The sequence below is a fragment of the Agelaius phoeniceus genome, chromosome 1 (assembly GCF_051311805.1).
Source record: "Agelaius phoeniceus isolate bAgePho1 chromosome 1, bAgePho1.hap1, whole genome shotgun sequence".
Lineage (NCBI taxonomy): Eukaryota > Metazoa > Chordata > Aves > Passeriformes > Icteridae > Agelaius > Agelaius phoeniceus.
In genome coordinates this window covers 83,506,646-83,533,215 of record NC_135265.1, presented here as the reverse complement: position 1 = coordinate 83,533,215, position 26,570 = coordinate 83,506,646, and the positions used below count along the sequence as shown (strand labels likewise).

The window sequence follows — 26,570 nt, the reverse complement described above, 5'->3', positions numbered from 1 at the left end:
CTTTTGAAAGGCTGTGCTGTGTGTGGTAGAGGTTGTGATGGAGATGGTTCCCCTTTTATTCTTTTCCCTAATAGTGGATGGCTACTGTAAATGCATTTTTTCCCCAGAAATGTCTAGATCTCCTGAAGTGGTTGGGTAGTGCTGATAGCATAAAACCCCAGAACTTCTTGCATGACCAAACATAAAGAAAGGATCTAGTACATGTTTTGATTAAGGTAGTTGTGTCTCACAGGTCTCATTTTCTTGAAGGATTTATTGTTAATCCATATTCCTGTGTTCCGTTGATAACATAACTTGTGGATTTTTTTTTTTCAGAAGAATGTTTAAGATTCTTTTTGAAGACTGTAAAAACCAAACATTTACAGGTTTGCTGGGTTAGCTCTTAGAAATAACCAAAGGAAAGAATAAATTATTTGCTTTATAATAAGGGAAAGTTACAAATAGAAGTAGTCAAGACTGTTGCTCGATATGTTCATAAATACCTGGAGGGAAGAAACGAGTGAGAAAAGGATAGAAAGGATAATAGAAAGCTAGAGCTGACTGCAGACAGACACCGTGGGAGTTCATTGTTCATTAGATTATAAAATTGCTGGTAAAATTAAATTCTAGTAAATATAGAATCATGACTGAAGAAAAATAATTCGGGCTGAATGCACACAGTGAGTGGGCTCTATGTTGATAATTTTGTTCAGAAAATACTTTGAAGCTTCTTCATTATGGTTTCTTTTAAAGAGCAGCTATGTGCTCAGGTACCCTCAAGCAGCAATATTCCCAAGTGTAGGGACAACAAAATGAACACAGGTGTGTTCTGGAGTGAATGGCAGAATGACGTGTGGACTCTGTGTGTCTTTCTGCCCACCTGTCAGAAAACGTGGTGCCAATGGAAAACATGCCTAAGGAGGTTAGCAGTGATCAAACTCTGGGCTTCCTCTTGTCAAAGGAGACAAAACCTGTGAGGATTAGTCGCTTGGAAAACTACTGGTGGATAGAGATAAATGGATTGAGAGCCTGAGAAGTCTTGTGTTTTGAGGTGAACTGCCAGTAAAAACTTTTTTTTTTTTTGCCCCAGGAAAAAACATCAGATAAAATCATTACCAGGCAGCAGTTTAAAATAAAGCACTCTTGATTCTGATGCATACTTAAATTCTCATTGAATGCCACAAATAACAAAGCAGAAATGGACTAAAAGACCTGGAAAAATCTATGGAATGAAGTTCTTTGAGCTAATAGGTATCAGGTTGGGATTCACCCTGAACATATGCTGGATGAAATTACTGGAGGCTTGGAAGGATGGCTGCCCCTTTCTTTTTCTTGCCTTTTCTTGCTTTCACCCTCTATCTGCCTACTGCAGATTATTATAGGCAGAAGAATAGGAAATCTTAAGGCTGTCCCCATTGCTGTTAGGTGTATTCAAGTATTTTGTTCATTGGTCTTTTTGTCTTTGAAAGGTGGGAAAAAAGCATACTTTCTATAAACAAAATAAGAGCATGTTAATTTGTATTTTCTGTCTTGCTCTAAAATTTTGGAATCAAGTGGATTCATCAGCAAATTGAAATGTTATTTACATCTGCTGTGTAGTTAAATGTTCAGTTGTGGGTCCAAGCTCAGTTTAAGAAAAGAGAAAGGGCAAACAGTAATTCAAAATATTTATGCTTTTTGGAAGTATCTTTGAGCTTTGCTGCAAAAATCTCTTTGTGTATGGGAAGGAATACTGACACTTAAAAATTAGGCATGTGGTCTCTTGGAAGTTACCTGCTAGCAGGAGAGTTACTGAGTAAAATGAATTGCAAAAGTCTCAGATGAAGAGTTGAGTTCTACTAGAGAGGTATTAAATTTTGCTTTTGGAAGGTTAAGTATATAAACTAGAGATTAATTTTTGGGTTTAGGACAGCATCTGGATTTCACTACAATGTTGACTAGATACATTTTGTGAGTTAGACAGAACTCTTAGAAATATGTCAACATCAAAAAAGATGTTTTGGAAAAATGTCACAGTGGTAGTTATTTGCATTTGTGTTTGGCATGGCTTGATGCTTTTCCATTGAAGGCAAACATGACATTCACCTGAATACTCAAATTTGGCAGCAGGAGTTCTATAGTGCTGGTAGATGTAAAACAAAAGGGCTTAATAGGTGTATAAGGTTCCAGTGTCAGGACTCCTCATGTAACATTGGTATAAAAATACTTTACACTTGAGAATATATTTAACATTTCTTACTTTGAGTTCAGTTGGAAGGTTGCTTTCTATATGAATGAATGGCTAATGAAGGGCCTGAGTGTCAAAGTGTATGTTTTTACATCAAGAAATTCTCAAATGTCCTTTTTATTGTCCTCTGCAAAATCTCACCATTGCCAGTAGCCTGTTTGCAGTCTGTGTAAACTGCTACATGCACAGAAGTAAGAACTACTGGAAGAATAAACCTGCTTGAAGACTTTTGTTAATCTTGTGCTGCTTCACATTTCCATCATAATGTAGTTTTTAAGGCTCAGCTTTGTTTTCTAAAGAAAAGAATCATTAAGGATCAGGAGCTGAATTTGGCCTTCACTGCTGAGCCAGTAAGAAATTAGTGAATGTCTACTAGAGTTAGTGTTCTGAGCTCTCTGGTTAAAGGATGATATTAAATAAAGCCTATGGTCTGTTTCTTGTAAAATTTATGGTAATAGTTAAGTAGTTCATTTGTCACTTTAACTGATCTTGTTTTCTCCATTAGACTACATGAAGAAATCATTGACTTCTATGACTTCATGTCCCCTCGTCCTGAAGAAGCAGCTATGAGAAGAGAAGTGGTAAAAAGGATAGAAACAGTCATCAAAGATCTCTGGCCTACCGCTGATGTGAGTGTAGCTTCAGTTGTGACTTGCTTCTCTAGTAAATTGGAGAGCTTGGTTCACTTAATCTTGCTATTATCTTTCTTTCTTTTAGGAATGAACAGGTAACTTTTCAAGTTTAAGGCAATTGACCTAATATCACAGTTCTTGCAATATTTGGAAATTTATTTGAAATTTATTTTAAAAACAGGGGAAATTTTAAACCTAGATTTTGGGTTAATGAATTCTACTGAATGTTTTTTTCATTTTGAGAGCTGGGAATGTGATTCTTTTAGTAGTGCCTTTCTTAAAAAAAAGCTTATTAAATTGATTGTCTCTGTATAATTTAATTTTGAATAATAAAGTGAGACTGACTACCTATATATCCATTTCTGCAAGGAGTCCTGAATGTGTGGATATTTTAAAATCAAAATATTTTATGAAAGAGCAATTAAATGCAGATTTTTTTGTACTCTTCATGAATTTGACATTCAAGGAATTGCTTTAGCCCCACTGTAGTGGGAAAATTGCACTCCTTGAGATACATTGCCATCTAAACTGGTGTAATTTCAACCACTTTGTTACCCAATGAATAAGTCTGCTTATTCAAAAAGATTGCACTCTATTCTAGCATCACCTATGTGATTGCCAGATTGTAGCATTGTCATTAGACACCAGAAAAATGTTTCAGACCACAGTGATTTCGTAGCCTTCCATGGCAGACAGTGAAGGGCTCAGGCTACAGCACTGAGCTAAAAATACTGTAAAGCTGATCTGCTTCATCCTCACCCATGTTTTTCCTTCATAGTGAGATTTTTGTACCTTGTGGAAATTGATATAAACACTGAAAAGGGCCTGTGTTGCCTGGCCAAAAACTAAGTGCTTGTGCATTGGGCTCTTCTGTGTCAGAGAGGGAAGGACATCTCAATTCTTAAGATGGGAAGCTCACTGAAAGTATTTGATGTGGTCTGTGGATGTATCTTCATTGTGCCTGCTTTTCCACACAAAAACACCTGCTGCTACTTCATAGTTGTTCTTGACAGTAAAATCTGTAGTATTCATATTTATCTGAATGATATGTTTAGATGTACTTGCTGGTTTTTAAACATAAACATTTGGAAAAAAATTCCCTTAAACTGTTTCAGTAAAGCTGTCCTGTAAGAAAAGGAAGGAGCAGAAGGGAAGGAAACAAATAAAAGCTTGTATGTCTGTCAAACTGGAAATAAGTAATGCAAAGAACTTGCCTAAATTTATTCCCTGCAAGCTGGATTGGTAGTTATTTCATGGTAAAGAAGCCAAATTTCCTCTAAAGTAGCATCTCTAAGAAAAAGTGTGCTTGTACAGAGAGTATATAGTAAAGTAATTTTTTTACTTACTATGTCCTTAAGAACTGGAGAAAAGTATGAAGTTTTGTGAAAGTAAAAGGAATTGAGCATTCATAATTGCAAGATGTTTTCTTGCTGTGTTCTTTCAGGTCCAGATATTTGGCAGCTTTAGTACAGGGCTTTATCTTCCAACTAGGTAAGTAATAGTTTACTCTTGTCTTCTTTTAGAGAAATGGTAGATTTCAAAGAGGAGTTTAGAATGGAATGTGCAAGTGTGTCAAACTTTCAGTAAAACTTTTGAATTTCATGTGACACAGGGAAGAGCTTTTGAACTTCAAGATTTGTATTTGATGTATTATTTTACTGCTCTGCTTGTTGACCCTTTGGTGAATTACCTTTTCTTTCTTGTGTCTGGGGTTAGTCTTTGGCTTTTTTTTTAAACAGACAGTGCAACTGAATGTTTGGCATTTCCCTTGTAAAGACTGTTTTGTTAAATAAGATAAATTACTAAGAATATGTCACTTACCACAGAGTTACTGTGTATAGTCAAAAGAACCATCACAGTGCTGCATTCCCATCTTTTTGGAGAGCAAAATGTCTTACTTAATTTGGTATTTTCTATCACTTAATGGTTCAGTTTGATGTGGAAACCTGTGTAGCTCTGCCTTGAAGATAAGGTTGTCTTTATATAAATTAAATTTTCAGAAGGAAAGCACTGGAAATTTTGTTTCTGTGAATACCAATCACTGATAAAATTCTTTGGATTATTCAAATGCCTGTCAACATGAGTTGACAGATGATGGATGAAATTGGTCTGTTTAAGTCAGAGGGGAGGGAGCATGAAAGGTAAAAGGGAAAGGAACTCGGAGAAAAACTCATTAGAGTAATGGAAGCAAAAAACTAGAATACTGCTTTGGGTCCTAAAATACCATGGACTGTCTTGCTTAATGCTCCTAGAAGAAGCTTATTGGTAACCTATATTGCAAATTGCAAAATGATCACCATGTGTAGTCATTTGGTACTTGTAATCATCATGGTACTTGTAATATGTAGAATGCCAATCTTACCATACTTTTTGGCAATATATTGTGCTTTAGATTTACTGGGTTTCATACTGTGTTCTTTTTGTCTAGTGATATTGACCTAGTTGTTTTTGGGAAATGGGAGCGACCCCCTTTACAGCTGTTGGAGCAAGCACTGAGAAAACACAATGTGGCTGAGCCATATTCCATTAAAGTACTTGACAAAGCTACGGTAAGTCATAGCTGTGGAATACTGAACTGAAAAAGTTTCAGACCCCTTCAGATGTTGGTGATAAATAGTATTCTTAATTCCTGGAGCAAATTATATTGTCTTAAACTCTCTGCAAGATTTCAGTAGAATCTGTATATGCTTAGCAATAGCACGGAGTCTTTTGTATGGCCGTTGGTAATTCTATGTACTGTGCTTACTGAAGGCCATACTTTATACTTAGGTTGTCAATAAAGATCTGAAAGTTAGTATTTGCAGAATATCCAGTGAAATAAGTTAACGATTTGCATAATGTTTTTCCACTGACCTTTGAGGGGAATTTGTTAAGCCAGTAACTAGAGCTGTCTAGCTTTCAACATGGTTTTCAGGTTGTCTTGTTTCTGATGGCATAGTGAAGTGTTCCAAACTTAACATTGGGTTTTCCTGTCCAAAATATACTATTTGAGAGCTTTATGTCATTTGTAAGACTGATGTGTGTTATCTCTTGCATCTTTCTTGTAAGCCTGAATCATGTTGAATAAGTTAAAAACTTAATGCATGAGAATTTTATGTTACTGGGCAAGTGATGTTTTCTTCAGGGGACCAAGATGAGTATTTCAAACTTCTGTTAGCAAGCTTCTGTTTTGTGGTCTCTAAAACAGTCTTCCTCTTTTAGGTTCATAATATTCCTGTGGCTTTCATTAGAGTAGCAGTACATAATAGTAGCGTTGGTAGTCTTTGGTTTACCTGAGAACAATTGGGATTTTCAGAATCTGTATTACCAGTTAATGATGGAAAATGGCACTAGGAAAATCGCTTACAATTGTACTATTCCTTCTTATTTTTTTCTTCTGATATTGGTATAAAATGCTATACTTCTGCTCTTTTTTATTTTTCATTTCAGATTAAAAATATGAAGAGTTTAATTTAAAATAAATCTTTTCAGCTGAAGTTTAGGTTATGATTTTAAGATGATTTTGTAGGGCACTGCCTTCCAGTGGTGGTGCGAAGCTAAACTACATATTCAGTCATTTTATATTCATTTATTCCTGCCATATTACTATGATGGCTTTGCTTTATTTCTTCTGGCTTTCATTTGACTCTGCATTGAACCAGTTCATCTTGATAAACCAACAGGCATTACTTTCTGCTAGGCTGGTTTCCTGTCAGTTCAGCAAGTGAATGGTGCAATACTGGGTCAGAGGAATGCAGTTCCCACAGGTTATGAGATTACAAGATCTCCTATTAATTGGAATGAGTCATTAAGTAAATGAAGTTGTCATATGAAACACTGCTATTGCAGCTATGAAGGCAGATAGCTAATGGCTGTGGTAGAGTACTAGAGTGATAGGTTAAGGTGATTGTACATTAATCAGCTCCCTAGAAAGCATTCATTGGTCAGTCAGGTCAGGATTGTTTCCTCCTCTTAGACAGCCTTGATAGTTGCAATCATTTGGACTGCTAATATCCACGTGTCTTGAGTAAGCTAAGGAACAGCACCAGTGTTGTATTCCTGGGGATTCACATTCTTGTCTTAATCTTTTCAGGTACCAATAATAAAACTCACTGACCAGGAGACAGAAGTGAAAGTTGACATCAGTTTTAATGTAGAAACTGGTGTGAAGGCAGCTCGATTTATCAAGGAATACATGAAGGTATCAGCCATGTATTGAATGTTATGCTACTTACCAAGGATGTGCTAGATGCTTAGCTAACCTTTTTTGGTATGGCTTGACAGTTTATTGCTGAAGACTATTTTCATTAATACTAATTAAACATGGATATTTGAATTTATTATCTATTGGTGTCCATTCAGTGTTCACTTAGAGTGCTAGGTGTTTGAATAAACCTGTACACTGTGAAAGACCTTCTATGGTCATGCCTAGATGTACAGATAGGCACTAAACTTTGCTTCTGAAGCAAGTCTCTTTTCAAGTTTTGCTTACCTTGAATTTAAGTGATGCTGCATTATGAATACTGTCCTGCTAAACTGTCAAAAACCAATTCTTGTGTAGCTACACACTTAAAAGTTTCCTTTTATGCTCTGTAGTAAAAGTACTATTTAGAGTGAAACCTTTGGCTATAGTCAGTGATATTGCCATTCAAAGAAGGATATAAAAATCTTACTGTTTAGGTGGGAAATAAATTTAATACATAAGGTCTTTGATCAAATAAGAGTTGTAGGCTATTCATCTGTTTCTAGAATAAAAAAAAGGAAGTGTTTCAGTTCTTCCTGTGGAAACACTGTATAGCACACCACTGGAAATATTTTTGTATTAGATGAATCTTTACTGAGATTGTGTACTTCTTTGTTTGTTTTGGAATGTTGACATTGTCATTGATAAAACTTGCTTTGCTTTGCAGAAATATTCTTTGCTACCGTACTTGATTTTAGTATTAAAACAGTTCCTCCTTCAGAGGGATTTGAATGAAGTTTTTACTGGTGGAATTAGCTCTTACAGCCTAATTTTAATGGCAATTAGTTTCCTGCAGGTAAGTGTCTTCCTTATTTGTTTCTCTGTTCTTAAATAAAATATTTTGGGTTCTGTATTTGTGCCCTTTTATTGTACTGTTTCTTCAGATGCCCCTTGCACAGTGCAGCATTACTGTTATGGTTCTGAGTGTTTGACTCTTGGAAGATCCTGTGGACTACCTCTCAAACACCCAGGGTCTATCCTGTGTGAGCTGGAACAGCAGCAGGAGCCTTGTGAAAGGCATAGCGGCTGTGCATTGCTCTCTACACCAGGGCCTCTACCTGAATCATCTTAACAGTGCTTCATAAATCTGCAGGATGCATTTTTGTCTTTTGCTTCCCAGACTACTGGTACTGAATGTGAAGAGTAGTTGATTTCAGTGTTTATTAAAATGATGAAATCCAACAGTCAAGTTTGGTTCTTTTTTCTTAAATATTGGTTAGGTTTTGACATGCTTAAGACTGGCAGATGCTGTAATTGAGTGATGAAATAGTAACAAGTTACAACTTCTCTTAATACAGTTTTGTGACAGTGAGCCTCCTACAGGTATGATGAGATATAGGGTTAACATCTCTCAGCAGCTGTGGTAATGGAAAACTTACATATTCTGCTGCTGGTGGTGTTGACTGCAATATTACTATAGATTTTATGTACCAAATATAATAAGTAGAGAGAGAGAGAGAGACAAACTGTATTTCAGTTGGGGAAACTATATTGCCCCCCACTTTCTGAAAGCTTTGAGGGATGAATTTGTTGTAGAAAGTCGGGTACTACTTTGTTACTAACTAGGCTATAATTTAGTATGCAGTACTTATATCTTGTTTGAGACTTAGGGAAAAGAATTCCCTAATCCTCGAAAAGCTACATGAGGAAAGATGAAAGAATTTGGCTTTCAGATACTACTGAAGTGCTGCCTCCTCTAGGTTGTGTGAGAGTGGTTTAAGTACATGAAGAGTGAATTATTCAGTCGAGACTTCTGTGAAGAAATACTCAGCTGTTAAATGAGACCTTTTTGTTGCCCTGTGTTATGGTCTGAAAACTAGTAGTTTTTAATATGCAAAAACTGGTTTGTGTTACAGCTACATCCAAGAATTGATGCCAGAAGAGCTGATGAAAACCTTGGAATGCTTCTAATAGAATTTTTTGAACTCTATGGAAGGAATTTTAACTACTTGAAAACTGGTATTAGAATAAAAAATGGAGGTGCCTATATTGCCAAAGAAGAAATCATGAAAGTCATGACTAATGGATACAGACCATCCATGCTATGTATTGAAGATCCTCTTCTGCCTGGTAAGACTGTACACTTGTTGCAGTATTCCAGAGCTCTGGCACAGCTTGTGCTCTCAGCTTGCGTTAGTCCGTCAGATGAGTTAAGAAGCTGCACTGGGAAGAGGCTATTGCTGCTGTAGAGGTACAGTCAGGTAGGAGGGCTGAGGGATATGGGCCTGAGGTCTCACAAGATTCTTAGCTTGAGTAAATTGAATTACATGCAAACAGTGTAGTTGCATAATGCTTTGGAGATCCAGAACTGTGTTTAGGACATAAGGAGATTCTCTGACAGCATTGAGAGGTAGTGAAAGAAAGAATTCCAGGAAATCCTGGAAGGAGGGTTGTTAGCAGAACAGTTCTCCATTATTTGCTGTGAGAATGAGATTGGAAGGTGTTGCTTTTACTGCCACAGTCTGTGGTGCCATACTTCAGATAAATCACACTATATGGGAAAGAAATGCCCCAGGTGCAGAACCCGTCCTGATACCACAGGGACTGCACAGGAGCAGGGGTGGGTATCTGTAAAAAACAGCTGTGGTGGTGGTGGTGTGGAGAGCACTTTGCATAACTGGCTTCTGTGCTGCACAGGGATCTTTAGGGAATGCCATTTAGCATTTTAGAGTTGCATCTTCTTTGGATAGTACTTAACATAGTTTTTTTTTTTTTTTTAGATTTGGTTTTAATTCAGTAACCCTCAAAATAATTGAGCTTAATTTTGGCTAAGTGCCTCAGGAAAATTTCCAACTTTATAGTACTCAGTTTGTGTTCTATTTAGACCATCACAAGTAGCTGAAATTCCAAACCAGCTTTTTAACAAAGTCAATTTTCAGTTAATTTGGACTTCAGCACAAATATTTCTAGAATGTAATTGGCAGTCCAAGTCCATACTGTCACATTTTGTGTGTAGACGTTTTATAGCACTTTTACAGCACTTCTAAAGCAAATACCATGGATCAGGAGCTGAAAGCTGGCACCTTTCTAAATCCTCAATATGCTGAATGTTCATACTTCCCTAGAACAGGTTGCAGGCTGTGATACTCATTTGTCTAACTATGTCTCTGATACGTTTGTAACTCTGTGTCCATCATTACTCTTGTACTGGGCCAGGCATAGGTTAGGGTGTGATTGTGCAGAACTGTCATTGTCATTGAGATTTCCTTTAGGAGCTGTGTACTTACTTGCCTGAAGTCCCATTTGAATAGCAGCATGAGCCACAATTGTTTAGAGTCAAAAATCCTTCCTGCCCTTCAGTTCTGTTCCTTTCTATCTGCTGGGGACTGAAGAAGAACAAATTGCATGTGCAACTGAGTGTTTTAATCACTGCCAATAGTACTATGGAGAAGGAAAAAAAAGATCTAATAGGGGCTCTGAACTGTTCCTCCTGGCATTAATCTTGCAGAAACGAAGAACTGTAGTTTAGAAGAAAGAATACCTATATGCTGTCAAAGAGTTGATAAGAATGAAATTAAATTAAATAAAGAGTTTGTATGGTGTGAGATAATATAATTCTTATAGGGGATAGTGTTTTGGCAATGGAAATGAAAACTGACAATATTTTTAAGTTATCTGACCACTGTGTCTCATAGGGATATTCTTTAGCAGCTACCATAGACCTTCAGAACTTGCCAGATGAAGCTACGAAGAAAATTATGTAGCACATATAGGATGGCTCTTTGAATCAAATCTGATGAGTACAGCCTCCTTAGATTCAGATTCAGACTTAATCACATATTCCTACAGTATCTAAAATTGCCTGTCAAGTGTATGTTAGTAACATCTAGAATTCTGTTAATTAGTTTAGTTCTGTTATTCCTTCTGTCCCAGTACAAAAATCTTTCCCAAGGGTTCAAGTCCTTGCCCAGTTTACAAGTCATCTCTGATGAGATTTGTTCAGATCCACTCAATGTCTGACTGAGGGTTGGTGGCAGTACTGTGAAGGAGATGGGAATAAATTATTTTCATAAAGAGTGGACACAGATGTCTCAACTTAAATTAGCATAAGGTGCTGGTGAGTTTTACCCCTGCAAACCTGTGTTTGCACTGTATGCTCAGGTTTTTAACTTTGTTTTTCAATCCTTTTTTTTTTTTAGCCTGATCACAACTGTTTATAAGGTTCCTGTTAAGCCTTGGAAGAGTACTTGAAAAGATGGCTTCTTAATCCCAAAATGAGACAAAAAGTACAGAGATAAAAAAACCCTCTCCCTTTCAATTTCTTAAGGGTTATCAAAGTAGTGTACAAGTCGCTCATGTGAGTGTATGCAGTAGGTCAGCAATGCGATACTGAAGGGTATAACCCAAAAGAATAGCTTTAAAGTGGTCTTGCAGGGAACAGGAGTGTGTTTCGTGGGATTAGTTTCTTTAAGTTGGAGGAACTGCTTTTTATTCAGTGTGAAATGGTGGGTGATGTCTGGCTAAGAGATGAAAGGTGTCATCAGGAGGACATGATACATCATTCTAATCTGCTCATTACCTTCTGTTAGTTCCTGGATTTGGGAGGAACCGGCATCCAGGTTCCATATTGTGGTGTTGTTTTGGTAGTAGTGGGTTTTCTTAAATTCTCTTAGGTACTACAGGGTTTCCTCAGAGATTCTCAGAGATTGATCATTGTGTGCCAGAAGATGATAATTTGTGTGATTTAAGAACCAGGATTCCAATAAAGGTGTCAGGAGTCAACACTTCAAGTGCGGAGCTTGTTGAGGTGCGGATTTGAGTTATCAGACTAATATAGTGGTGATGAAAATTACTTCAATTTTGAAGTAATCATTTATACTTGGTCTTTGTACATAGTCAAAGATCTTTCATCTTGGATTAGTGTCCTAGGACAGAGTAAAGAAATGAAAATCATTCCCTTAGCATTGTCTAAAGGAGGGAATTTCCATAAGCATCTTGTAGCTGCACCATTTCAGTTTCTCAAAGCACTTGTCTTTTTTGTAAAATATATATAAAGTAAAAGCATTTATTAAGGAGAACTGCAAAGCCAGGCACTCAGAAGTTTGTTCACAGGAATATATTGGAGCCAGGTAGATGATGTCATCTTGGAAGAGGTTTGTCTGGAGTTGGTTTAGCAGTATCCCGTCTTGCAAGACATAACTGTTGGCAGTTGACAAATCTTTTAATCTGTGGTTGTAAAACAAGCTTGGCACTTACCCAGTAGACTGTTGAGGGGAGCTTGTTATTTTATACCTTTGTGAATCAGGTGGTTATCAAGGTTTTCCAGTCATTTCTGATGCTCAGAACAGGAATAATTTTTGGTCTAGTTTCAGGCTGGCAGTAGCTAGAGTAGCTAAATTGCTACTCTTTAACACCAAGTTTAAAACTTGGAGTCCCACCTGTGCAGCTCCATTTGTGAGAAGTTTGTTCCTCATTCTTAATTGCTGTGGGCAGTAATGAAAGTTCTAAACCTTAAATGTGTTTCCTTGGAAAAGAGAATATTTAACTTGCAGGGTTTATTATGCTTCATGTTGCTTGCTTCTGCATCTTGATAGGTCACCAGTATGGGAAGTAAATAGATTTGAGATTGGCAACATCTATGAGATTATCTCTTCTAGCCTTAGTGGCTGCCCAGAATGATTCATTGCAGCTTTTCAGTATCAGCTATTTATCATTAGAACCTGCAAATATATATGTTTGTGTGTGTGTATAAAACATAAGTGCTTATAAAAATACCCAGGTTCATTGAAGTTAGCATTTGAAAGAACCTCTTTAATGCTGAATGTTGCAAAAAGCTGTTTACTAGCTAATAGCTTAACATGAATGGGTCTGCTGCAGTTCTAGCTCATGGTCTTACCTTTACCTTTTCAGGCCGTGTTCTTATAACCGCTTCAGGTAAAGGAAGGCTACCTGATGGAGTGGTAATACTGATAGCAAGTGATGGAAATTTTGGACATGCTCCTTTAGGGATGAAGGCTTTGTAAGAAAGAATAAGAATTGAATTATACATGAAATCACACACCATTGTAATCTGCTAATGTACATCTGAGGATTGAAGTATGTATGATTTTTTTAAAGAGTGACAGCATTTGGGTTGTGTGCTTTAACTGATCAGTCTAGATTGTGACCAAAGAAGGATGCTCAGTTATGTAAGACATGCTTCTCTAATGAGAGTGATCTCTCAAAAGAAAATCTATTCAGGGCAGCAAATGCAAATGTGTGATCTTCTGGCTTCTTTTAATATGTTGTTTTGTGGATTGGCTAGGGTCATCTTTATACAGACTTGACAGATCAGTTCACAGTAGCTCCAGCTGCAGCCCAAGTAAAAGCTCTGCAGACTGGATAATTGATTAAGACCCGTTAATTCAGACAGTTTTATGAATGAGTTACAGGTGCAGAATGAGGCAATCCAGGAACCCAAGCAAGGTATGGCATTAGCTATTCTGCCTCTCCATCAAATCTGCTTCAATCAAGACTCAAACACAACTTCATTGATTAAAACTAAATTGCCCAAGTTTACTCTAATTGGTTTAGGGAAGGTTTATGATTTCTTTTGCTGGCACAACAGAGGAGGTAGTGACAACTGATGAAAGAAGTAGCCAATATTTTGTGGCAACCCTGTCTTCATTTTGGTACAACTTTGGCAGGATACATGCCAAATGTACCTGCCTAGCATTGGGTTAGACAAAACTAATAAAGATTCTTTGAGTGCACGTTGAGTGTGTATTCTTAATTAGTGTTATGTGAATTTATTGGCTCATTTAGGTTGGAAAAGAGCCCTAACCTCAACTCCAGCCACAGATGGACTTTAATTTAGTGGTAGGTGTGATTATGTGTTTTTAGTATGTATTCCATTTCTGTTTTGCTTCTGAATTTAATTATCTTACATATCTAGGTTTAGAATATCATTATGTGGCTGGACACACAGTAAGGGCTCTGAAAAGCCCTTACTGAATTAATCATTACTTTTTAGTATAATTAACATTGTCTTCTGATTTTATGACTACTAAAATATTTTGGTCACTTTTCAGCCACCTTTGTAGTAAGTCCTTTGTGAAATCCTCTGTGAAGAACATTACCATGTGTTTCCTCCTAGATTCACTGTCCTAGGCCCACACTGATTTCTTTTTTACTTCAGGATAGAGTCCAATAGCAAATAAACCATTTGGAGAGGCTTCTGTAATTAGTGGCTGCTGTATACCACAGTGATGCCCTCAGAGCAAAATACTCAGTTATGTCAGTGAGCAGGAGGTGTTTCTTGATCGGTTTTCATTTGACCATGTGAATTACTGGAAAAATTGTTTTCCCAAAATGCATTTATGTTTTCAGTTAGCTTTCACTGATTATACTTTCCTGCTAGAATGGCATTATGGTTGGAGAATTTTGAAAGGAATCTGTTTTCTTCCCCTGGATGGCAAAGCTCAGCAGGTTTGTCTATAGTAGCTGGACAAAACACTCAGGGGAGTGAAGCGTTCCTCTAAAATCAATCTCAGCCTTGTTGGATTCTGTCCTCCAAAGGATGGATTCTGTCCTTTACCCATCAATTTTTCAAAGCAGATTTTTCATTAATTTAGATTTTTCATTAATTTCATTTATTCATGGGCTCTGATCTGATTTTCATATTTGGTGGTTCATACCTTTCTAGTGTTCTCACAGCATTTCACCCATCATTCTGAAGGAGGGAACCTTGCACTGTAAGCAGTTTTCTACCCACTCAAGACCTAGTCCATATTTTATGCAATTTGAAAGGAGTTCCATTTGTGCTTCTTAAATTGAATGCTGACAGTCAATTTTGTTGTCTGGTGCCAAATACATCCACATGAAGCTCCCAAATGCCTTCTGCTAGTAACAGCAAGATTGTTCTAGGTATCAGATGGGTGATCTATTCTTGTACTATGTCACTGATACAGAAGGTATACAACATTCTTAACTTCTGCAGTTCACATTGCAATAGATTTGGAAAGAGTTCCAGTTAAAATGTCACTCATTCCTAAAGTAGGGCAGTTGAGAGTGCTACAAACTTGATCAAAAAACAGTACTATAAAAGCTTCTGGAATCTTCTGTGATAGATTTTTGAAAAACTGGCTTGTCCTGTGGAGATAAATATCTGTATGTGATGGTTTATTAATCTGTAGTTTTGATAAGGTTAAATAGGGTTTTCCGTGAGTCTGTCTGACATAATGAAGGTTACACAAATGAAATTTTAAACTGAATTTGGCCTGCAGGAACTCTACTGGTAAGTGAGACATGGTTCTTTAAGCTTGGTACGTTCCCTCTGGAAGACAGCTCTAAGAGCTTTAATCTGATCTCTGTGCTCTGTTTCTTTGAAGCACTATATGCGAGTATTTTAGAAGTGGTAAACTGAGTGCATAATGTTAAGTGTCATTCATAAGGTCAACTTCTTTTGCTGAAATAGGCACACTTAGGTGTTCCTGATGTGGCTAGGATGGGATAACTGGTTTAAACAGAATTAAGCTTGTATTGTTGAGGCTTCTGAGCTTTAAGTATGACTAATGTTTTGGTAACTGATATTAAAAAAAGATGATCTGATGACTGTCACATTATTTCAGGAAACGACGTTGGCAGAAGTTCTTACGGTGCCATGCAAGTGAAACAAGTTTTTGATTATGCCTACATTGTTCTTAGCCATGCAGTATCACCACTTGCAAGATCATATCCAAATAGAGATTCTGAGAGGTAATTAGTTCACTTTTTCAATATCCATTTGTCTGTGTAATCAGTTAGGAATGTTTGGTTCTAGATTCATAAAAGGAATGTTATTATTGTTTAACTGTGGTCGTATTGAAATCTGCACAGAAATTTAACCCGCCCAGGAATATGAGAGTATAATGCCTCAATGTGCAGCACTTAAATGAAGAGAGTATGATAAAATCCAGGATGAGTCCAACATCCTGCTTGAAGTATTTCAAAGGAGGGTTTGCTGGTTTAATGTTTAGTATGATGCATGTATGTATTGTGGCAGAAAGAAATGTGTGTGATCAAATTACTTGTTTAGGCTGTTAGAAAACTAGACCACAAGGCTAAGAATTTACCTGGTTCTTTAATAAATGCCCCCATAAACTGTTTTAAAAGACTTGATATGTATTTAAGAATTAAAGACTTAAAATACTATATTAAAAAAAACCTAATAGAATCGGTCCAGTTTGATTGTATTGCCAGAACTGCCATTAAAAATAGCATGCTTTTAGACATGCCATTTTAAATGCAGTTCTTAGTGTCTTTCATAGAGACACAACCAGTACTTTGAGCTCTCACCTTTGCAATTTCTGTTTTTTGAAAGAGAGAGGAGAAAGATAATGAAGGCATGGCTGCCATGCCTGGTATTCCAGGCGTGGTATTTCCATTCATGTATCTGCTCTAGCACCTTTTGTTCTAACCATTAGTGTGAATTTGGGCTAGATCAGAAGATGTTTCTTCCCTGAGACTTCCCTAAAATCTCAATGGCTTTGAGCTCCCCAGCTAATCACAGGGAAGGATGGCTGTAAGTTGTCACATAAACCATTTCAGTACAACTGCAAACTCTAGTCATGATGTAAACTTTCAGCATCAATGTCATTGGAATGTGAAATAGTTTCCTCTAATAAGTTTACATCAAAGTGGACGCAGTCTTTCACTTGTGAGTTTAAAACTGACAGTACTTTAGGAGTGCCTGTAAATTCTTTAGGTTTTCAGTGGTATTAAATTTACAAAGGTTGAGACTGCACTGTGATGGAGGCACAGAAGGGGGCTATGGAGTATTGCACACTGACATTTGAGACTGCTGTCTTAAGATACTAAAGGTCACTGTTAAATGTGTATTGGCTGACAGTTCTTGGTACTGAATGAAACTTTGGTCTTACCTAAGTACAGGTAGAGTAACCTAGGGATTCCTGAAGTTCTGCTTGTCTTGGGTCCTGGTCTCCATTAACTTCTCTGTTTTTCTCTGAAGAATATAGTCATTATGAGGTGTATGTATTTACTACAGGCATCAAAAAGTATATTTGTATAGCATCTAATGGGAGCCTGAGGTGTCATCAGTATGTGCACTTTGCATGGACTTGCACTTGTTACTGTAGCTGGGAAATGTTTGAATTTTGTTCACAACTGCAAACCTGTGGAGCAGTCCCAGCAGCAGTGTTCAGGTGTCATGTCTGACCTGTCTGAGTTCTGGGCTGTCTGTGCCAGTGACATCTGAATCTCAGAACCCATCATGCCACTGGCTTGCAAGGGGAACAGCATTCAACAAATTTCTGTATACAAATAGTTCCCCTAGCACCAGTCTTGTCAGTGCCAAAGGACTTGTAAGTGGATGATGAACTGTTTGGTAACAAATTTGTTGCCAAGTCAGCAGTCCATGTGTGGTCTCAGTTAAGCCTGATGTGCTTGGGTGATCCAGGTATGTTTGTGGATCCCTCTTCCTGCTGTAAGGCAGAGTGGTCCAAGCTCTGTATAAAGACCTTTCTGGTGGCCTGACCTAAAGCCTGGCTATCTGGGGGTCCTTTCTCCTGATCCATTTTTTTGCCTTTTCTAGACTTGTTAGTAGGTAGGTTAAACTATAACATAACTGTACCTATAAACAATGGGCTCCATTTAAGACCAGGGACTGGCTTCTAGTAGAACATTATGTTCTACTAGAGGGATCAAGGCTAAATGAAGATTACTTGAAAGGATAGGAAGTTGCAGGAGGCTGAACTCTCCAGGCTGAGTTTATTCAGTTTTATCCTAATTTGGGCTAGCTTTTCCTAAGTGGGATGGTTCTTGAATTATCTGATGGGTTTGAATGCATATTTCCTCTTCCCAGGGAAGGTTTCTGTGTACAGAGTTCTATCTTGTAGATGACACTCAGTAGATTTCACATCTTTCTTGGTGATTGTTGTAGTTCTTTTTCAGCGTCAGTCCAACACAAAAATATGTCTACATTAATTGAGGGCTTTCTAAAGAGTTGCTACTTCTGATAGTCTCAATGGGGAAAAAAAAAGTCAGATAGTAGTCCTTCAGCAGCATAGGCCTTTTTCTTCATCATTTTCTGTGGTAGCAAGTCTCACAGAATAATAAGGGATAGATTCACATCACTCTTACCACCATTGTCATTCAGGCTTCCAAATAGAACATCTGAGATGTAGTGGGAATTAAAAGGTATCTCCTATCGTGGAAAAGCTTTCTTCTCAGCGGAAACACTAATCAGCTGAATCCTGAAGGTAATTCTTACAGCTACAGAAATAACCTTAACGCTATTTTGTCCTCAGTCAATCTTACCTATCCCCTCCTGAGAATGGCTTAGGAGAGCTTGATTGACAGTTTGGTTGATTTTATTAGAGCAAGCAGCTTCCTGTCATCTTGGAAAAAGCAGTTTCCTCTTAGAAAAATAAGAGACTGATCCATTTTGAACTTGTACAGCTTGTATACAAGGTAAAGTTTGGTGTTGTCTTCAGACAAGGTGACTGAAAATTGTGATTGATGTCTTAATATTTAGGGCCACAGAGACATGAGTCTAGCTGTGAAATACAGTTATGGGCAGGATATCTCCTGCTTAAGGACTGGTGTTGGTATGTGCTTTGAACAGCTTTCATATGATCTTTTCCCCTAGCCTGTCTCTGGGAAAGAGAGTGTGCCATCTCAAGTGAGCTCATTTCTTCAGTCTGTGAGGAATGATATTTTCACAGAATCATTTAGGTTGGAAAAGACCCCTAAGATCATTGGGTTCAGCTATTAACCCAGCCACTACTGTGTTCACCACTAAATCATGTCCCTCAGTGCCACAGTTACGTGGCTTTTAAGTACATCTAGGGACAGTAACTTCGTTGCTTCCCTGGACACCCTGTTCCAGTGCTTGACAACCTGTTTGTTGTTGAAATTCTTTATAATATCTAATCTGAATCTTCTGTAGTGCAGCCTGAGGTCATTGCCTCTTATGCTTTAACTTATCATTGGTGAGAAGAGACCAATGCCCACCTGGTACAGCCTCCTTTCAGGTAGTGTAGAGAATGATAAAGTCAACCCTGAGCTTCTTTTTTTCCCAGGATAAGCAACCTGATCTTCTCAGACCCTTCACCAGCTTCATTGCCCTTCTTTGGACTTGGTTTTGAGACCATTTTTCCAGTTCTGTTTCTTGATGAACCACAGGAAACCTTAGCAGATATTTGACAGCAAGCTCTCAATAAGCTCTGCTTATTGTTCATTTAAATAGTGTTCATTTAAATAGTGGATTATCTGTTACCACCCTGTCCATGGCCTTTATATTAAGGTGTAATTTCATATTGTACCTTGCCCAGGCTAAGTACCTGTGTACTGTCTTCTGTCAGCTGTGCTGTTCCTTCCCTCTCAGTCTGAATCTTGCCTTGCATGAGATCTAGCAGTCCTGCAGTCAGAAGGTGAGTCAGATGGACTTTTTGGTCTGACTGAAAACAAGTATCGCAACACTTCTGTCATGTCAAGAAGTTGATCCAGCTTGTAGCTGATGACGGGGTTGATCAGAAGCATCAGAAGTTCACGTGTGGGGCAAGAGGTCGAGAGTGGTACTGTATCGTTTCACAGCCCTAAGTTTTGCTGCTCTGGATGTGACAAAAATCCATCCTTAGGTTAATATTTATGTTTTGCAGATTGGGATATTGGCTCACACACTGGTCTGTCACATAGTTTGGCTAGGAATGTGTGCTCAGACTGCATCTCTAAACAGTTCTGTAGCCACATTTGGGAAGCTGAGGAGGTCATAAGCAATGAGAAATGAAAGACTTGGTTTGCTGTCGCATGCCCTTCAGTATAAATTAGACTCTGTATTGTGCCGGATGTGGTGCAGCTGGATAAGGGAAAGACCTGTCATGCCAACAGGCCAGAGTTTGAGAAAGCCTAGTCAGTGTCCTACTGCATGTCTGGAGTTGTCATTTACAGGTGATAGTCTTCAAAACAACCATAGCCAGGTAGAAAGTGATCTTTCCATCTCTGTGCTTGGAAAGTTGTTGGGTGTCTTCCTTATATAAAATATACTATAAATATATAAAATATTATATAAAATATATAAATAATATATATAAATATATAAATAAATATAGAAATATATATGTATAAAATATATAAAATAAACTAGTTTGGTAAATAGTTTATTCATGGTCTTACTATATGATCATATTAAGGGAAAAAACTTAAAGGGGCATCTTTCTCAGGAGATGTGTCTTATTTTACTGACCAGTTAACAGTATTTTTTATGTCTTCCAAACAAGCATATTTGAAGAACTGTTTGTCTCTGACATCTGTAGAAATTCTGGCCTCAGTTGAAATAAAAGCCCCAAAAGCATGACATTTTTCACAATAAAGGCAGGATAGATTAATAGGGGCTTTTTTTGTTCCTAAGCATTTTCAGTGTTGAAAATAAATTTAGGAACAATTTTCAAATGCTTATTTTAAAAAATTGGTCTTTGAACCCATGGATGTGCTTGAGTCCCATACATAGGAAATGATGTTCTTTTGAGATCAGTACCTGGTTTGATCACACTTGCTTCCTCTTTCTTTGCTACTTTATTTAAGTGTATGTCAGTATAACCTTAATCACCTTTCAGCTTCTGATGTCTCATAATGAACGTCTTTAATTTTGCTGCACAAGCAATGTAGCATGGATCTGCCTCTGGACTCCTGACCGTATAACTTAGTGAATTTCCTTTTTCTACCTTTATACCAAAAAAGAGGGATCTCTGTGCCCTTTGAGAGGGCATATTCCCCCATTCTGGTTCTGGTGAGAGAACATATTCCCCCATTCTGTGTGTGCAACTCTGCCACAATTGTTGGTGTAGCAGTCGCTTCACCCATTTTGCCTGTTCTTCAGTATATCAGTCACCCAGTCTGATAAAAATACCAACCTCTATTGTTCATTTTGCTTCTGCTATGTGAAATCATGACTCTCACTTCACTTCCAGGACAATACTCTGAAGAAGCATCATGTTTGACAAACTCCTTATATGTAATAAGCTTGTTACTCAGCCCATGTTCACTTTCTGGTTGTAAGACCACAGCTGGTGGTAGTCATGAAATTTATGTGTAATCCTAGAGTAGAAGCTCTACTCTTTCTGAAGGCCTTCTCAGATGAAACTTGTTAACTGCAAGATTTCCTTCCCTGTCCTGGTGCTGATGAGACCCAGCTGGTGCATGTTTGAGTCCCATAGTGGTGTTGCTCTTTTGGTAACTGCAGCTTTAGGGCCACGGCTGAATCTCTGCAATTTTGGTCATCCCCATCTTCATTCTGTCTCCTCTTGCTCAGCTTAATCTTTGGGACTGAGAAACCAGAACTGCATTGAGTATTTAAAATGCTGTTATGTCATGGGAGTATACATTAACAAAATGTCATCCTCTGATTTATTTGTTCTTTTCTTAGTGTGCTCTGCTTAGCTATTGAACTGTGGTTCCCAAAGTTGATCTTTAATTATAACCCAGATCTTTAATTTCTGAGTGCTGACAAGCACACCTGTAATTCTGCGTGTAAAATTCAAGATTTTATTTTCCAGCATGCATCATTTTATCCACATTACATAAGTGGGATGGTGGATGACATGCATTCTGTCCTGGTGGCCCATCTGCAGCTGCACTTGGACTTGTAATTTAGATGATATTATTTGATTCAATGTTTGCTGGACTGACTTTTTCAATCCTAACAGTAACATGTCTTTAAAGTTGGAAGACTAACATGGAACATGTGATATTTGGTCTTGCATGAGATAGTAATTGCTGGGATAGTAGGAGAATTATTGCTACCTAAAGTGTTACTATAAAAACTAGTAAGGTAGTCTAAATATATTAGGGTTTTGTATGTCCTGCCTTCCCATTGTACACCTAAACTAAAACAAAATCCCATACTGGTACAAGGTACTTTTCTGATGTGAAATACAAAATAAACTTTAATGTAATCATTGAAGATGAATAAAAATAACATTATCTGCTCCACAGTGGTAACTTTGTACAGCCCATTTTTGTACAATAGTAATTTCTTCATGTATCTTGAGTGTGGAGTTTATAGTTAGTGTTTCAATGACTAGTCTCTAATGAAAACAAAGCTTGAAAATTTATCTCTCAAACAAGAAGACTCAAGAAGTACGATTCAAATAGCTGAGTGTTGGGAAAACACTACTTTGTTGATAACTGGTCACTGTTCAGCAGGACCAGGTAAGCTTTTTCTCTGAGCCTCTCACTGTTATGAATTTATTGAAATCCTACCTCATTTTGGAGCCAGTCTGTTTCTTGTTCCTCTACCTCACGATCCATGGTACTTCCTTTATAATTGTGGGGGTCTTATCACCTTTTGTCTTGTCAATCCAGAAGCAAGGATTAGTGAAGGTCTCTGTCTCCACACAGCCAGTTGTGGTAGTGGGATGCTTTTTGTCTTCTGTACATCCCATTTATAATCCAGATTCTGTGGAAAAATTTTCTGTATGGAGAAATGCAAGAACCATAAATTGCTTTTATCAAATATACTGTTATCAGCATGTGCATTCTTTATAGTTAATATGCATACCATTTAGAAATATAGAGTAAAAATCTTACCTGTGTGTCACTGCTTGCATGTTAGTATGGTAAAAGAAAAATAATATGAATATAAGTGGTGCTTCAGTGGATGAAATGGTGTGCTAAAAAAAAGAAGGTTCAAAAAGATTTTTTGGTTAGGGATATCTAAAACTGACTTTTAGTGTAATTTGGTAGCTTGTTAAAATGCTTGCAAATATGTAACCAACAGTCTTTGTTTAATACTTAATTGAAAAATTTTTTTAGCACATTAGGTAGAATCATCAAAGTGACCCAAGAAGTGATTGACTACAGGGCCTGGATTAAAAAGAAGTGGGGGAGCAAAATTAATTTATCACCTGAACTTGGTAGGTATAGCAGGAAACCAACTTAAATTTTTTTCTTGACTTTGATGTAATTCAAAATACCCTTGCCTTGAAATTAATCATTCAGATATACAGGAAAAAAATAAAAGGAACCTGTAACTTTCTAACCCAAATTAGTTTTTCTGAGCCTGTTTTTCAGTTAGCTTGTTAAACTGCAGCTCTTCTTAGACTTCAAGGCCCATGTGTTTGTATTCTGTGCTCTTAAATGATACTTATGTTTTCTGTTAACAGATAATAGGTTGAAAATAAGAGACCCAATAGCTCTCTGCAATGGAGAACAGCAGCAGAACAGAGACTCTGAACCATCTTACAATCAGCACTTGGCATTGTCATTGGCCAGCACACAGCAGTTATCCTCTGGTTCATCTGCCTCTTCTGTATCATCTCTCTCCAGCAGTGACATTGTAAGCTTTTTCTTTTAATGGGTTGATCTAGTAAGTAGCAGAGATTATCTTCAAAGCCTCAATTGATACAGCAGTATATATAACAGTTAATGGGATACTGTCCCTAAACTGCTACAGCAACTGTAATGTCCTCTGCTCAGAAACATTACTGAAATCAATTTTTTTTGTTTTTGAATTAAATGGGTCTTATTTCCATCCTAAATCTTTGGTACCCTTTGTGGTAGTAGTTAGATGTAATGAAATATAACAACCCAATTTAACAGTAGCTAATTAAGTAGAAGAGGAGAAATGTCTTCATATATCCTTCCATTAAGCCAAGTCTTCCATTGTCAAATTCTGATTCTTGTTCCCCATACCTGAAATTGAACATGAACATTATATTGTGTTGTGAAGGTGAATAATACTCATTATTTTCAGCCAAGCAGTCAGTTCATGTTTTGGTGGTAACAGGGCATTTGCATAAACTCTTGTCAGCTTCCTTATTTTAAGTAGTTGCGGGGCTTTATTATAAGTTCCTGGAAGAGGAGTCTGCAGTCTCTTGAAGTATGTTCCCAGACTCTTTTAAGGTTCTGCCAGGTGGTTTTGTTTTGGTGTAAAGTTAAATCAGTGGAGAATTGGGCAGTGCAGATTAGAGCACAGCACTGTAAGGCATGAGCTGCTCATTGTGAATCTTCTGAAGCATTCTGTCTTAGGTAAAGGCATTGATGGAAGGAGATGTAATATGCAGTCAACTATGAAGTGAATAACTGGATAATACTAAGGGAGGTCCAAATACCTGTTTCTTGACTGCTTTCAATAACTAATCAAATATGGAATTAAAAATTGGGAATTTTATTCAATAAACATATAATAATTTTTGAGGGACAAGCACTGCCTATATATGTTCTGGTTACTTTCTGTAATTACTTCATGCTACAGTTCTTCTGGTGTTGAATTGTCTTTTTATGCCACCTTCAGTAAACAGGACAAATGTTTTAGTTGGTACCATCTGGCTAATGAGCCAAGAACAGCATGATACTTGCCAGTGATACTATTAGCCATGCTCCTGGTTTAAGTATATCAGTGGAAAAGATTTTGCTGTAATAAATTTTATGAAAAATGCAAATATTTGCTTATTACATTGGGAGTGCACAGTATTGGGTGGTGAGTTGTTATGAACTCCCCTTAGTCCAGTTTAGCTTGATGTTGAAGGTGAAACTTCATTGCCCGATGCCAGAGAAATTAATGAAAAGTGAAAAGGATCTCAACAAGATAGAACTGAAATCTACTTGGGCATTCACAAAGTAAAATGAAATGCTACGTTTTCTAACAAAATAAAAAACCATGTCCATGTCCTTGTGAGAAAGGCCAGGTCATATATTGGCATCATGTCCTTAGCAGACTGATAGAATGTTAACTTAATTTGGAATGGAATGGCAAGTTTCTAAAAAATGACTGATGAGTTCATCCTGCTCTTACTTGGGCTTGTGAAGAAGAGAAGGTTCTGGCTGAGCAGTCCTGAGCTGCACCTGATTCAGGAAGAGAAGCCTATTCTGCCATACTCAGGTGATCTGTGCCATGATCTGGCATAGTGCTGTGCCCAGGTTGCAGCAGAGGAGCATCTGGCATGTGTGACAATTTGGTATTTGTGCCAGAACTTCTGATGCATTATTAATAGGCATGATGTGATGAGCTTTTCTCTCAACTTCAGAAGAAGGTAATTATGAATATGGTGCATCTCATCACTTTAGAGTTACGTGCAGTGTGACCTCTGATCTTGTGGAAGGATTGTTCCTCAGGAAGGATTCTGTAATTATTTAAAGTTAAATAATCTGAAATTTTCCAGTACTGGAGGACTGTGAAAGCAAGGTATTGGTTATAAAGAAAGTGCAGGAGCCGAGGAGACCCCAGAGTTACAGCTTGCTGAACTCTTCCCAATAATTAAGGTTTTATTTTAATAGCAGGATATTATTTCCTATGTCACTGTTAACCTTAAGCACAAACTCTACCATAAGACATTGTTTCAGGAGGTGTGTTTTTCATGACTGCAGAATATCTTTTGCTGTTTGTGAGATGCAGGATCCTATCTGTTAAATCATAGACACTAGATAGCGTATTTGTTTTTCTATTTACTGCTAAAGTTGCACGGGTAATAGTGATGAAGTGGTCCTTTCTGAGTTCTACCTACCAGTATAATAGAAGTCAGCTTACTTGTGTTGAGGAAGAGGAAATAGGCTTGAAAACTTGTGACATTACTTTCTCACATTGCCCCTCTCCAGCCATCCACTGAAGTAGTTGTATTTTGAAGTCATTGCATCACTGTTCGCTGGTGATAAGTCTGGAGGCCTTGCATATATTTGTCAACATGTCCTGGAAGCAATATTAGCAGTATATATTGAGTGTGTAGGCATTATCAGAGCAGTGCAGTACTGCTCATAGGGATCCTAGAATTTTTATTAAACCCTATAGTTTAATAGTTGGTTGCAATGCAGCATGCTGTTTGGTTTTTAAAGATTTGCTCCTTTGGAGTTCTGACAGCATTACAGGTTTTGCATTAATAATCTGTAAATATGACTCAGCAGCTGAATGGATAATTGTTTCTGGTGTCTTGGACTTACAGGTCTGTCAGCTAAAGCAATGGTTATAGATTTATTCAGGCAGCAGGAAAACAGAACAATAAGTTTTTCTCAAGACTGGATTGTCATAAACCAGATCTAACATTTAGAAGTCTGCCTCTCAATGTCTGTATATGCTCAGAAAAATGGAAGAAAAGAGCTTATAGTTACTACCCTGAGTTCTCCATACTGGTGGCAACTTTTTAAAGATGAGAACTTAAGTACCATTGAGGAACAAGAGAACTGTCTTCTCAAAGGACAGTCTCCTCTTTCCCTATATAATTTAAATTCATGTGCTTTTTCTCAGCATACTATCTGAAACTCAGGAGGATGTTTACTTTCATCTTTGCACATCTAGGACTAGCTTGCAGGAGAACATGCTTCTAGGCCATTGTGTGTCTACACAGCCCAAAATGAAAAACTGGATCTAATGAGACCAGATCATAATTTTAACAAAAGGTATTCTTTTATGAATTTCCCAAAGTAGCAAAGCTATTTACAAAATGCCCTAGTCTAGCCCTCTCTGGCCAATGAAATTCTAGTCATGCTATGTTTAGTAGGTGTTCTAGCCAACTGTAAAATCTTAATCACAAAGGACAGCTCTTCAAAGGGCCAGTAAATTTTGGATCAAAGATGTTGTGGAAGAGAAGTCTGTCTTTGGGTA

The 26,570-nt window shown here is 37.5% G+C and overlaps 1 protein-coding gene across 4 annotated transcripts in view; it reads left to right on the top strand.

The window, feature by feature from the left end:
* The window catches only part of TENT4A (terminal nucleotidyltransferase 4A), a 58,439-nt gene that overhangs the window by 12,030 nt on the left and 19,839 nt on the right, over nt 1–26,570 (top strand). For all 4 annotated transcript variants that reach the window (XM_077182499.1, XM_077182490.1, XM_077182487.1 and 1 more), the window contains exons 2-10: nt 2,712–2,835; nt 4,283–4,329; nt 5,267–5,387; nt 6,911–7,018; nt 7,728–7,856; nt 8,917–9,130; nt 15,610–15,736; nt 22,790–22,890; nt 23,140–23,312. In XM_077182499.1, the coding sequence (XP_077038614.1) occupies nt 2,712–2,835; nt 4,283–4,329; nt 5,267–5,387; nt 6,911–7,018; nt 7,728–7,856; nt 8,917–9,130; nt 15,610–15,736; nt 22,790–22,890; nt 23,140–23,312 (1,144 nt within the window). The remainder of the gene's footprint in view (nt 1–2,711; nt 2,836–4,282; nt 4,330–5,266; nt 5,388–6,910; nt 7,019–7,727; nt 7,857–8,916; nt 9,131–15,609; nt 15,737–22,789; nt 22,891–23,139; nt 23,313–26,570) is intronic.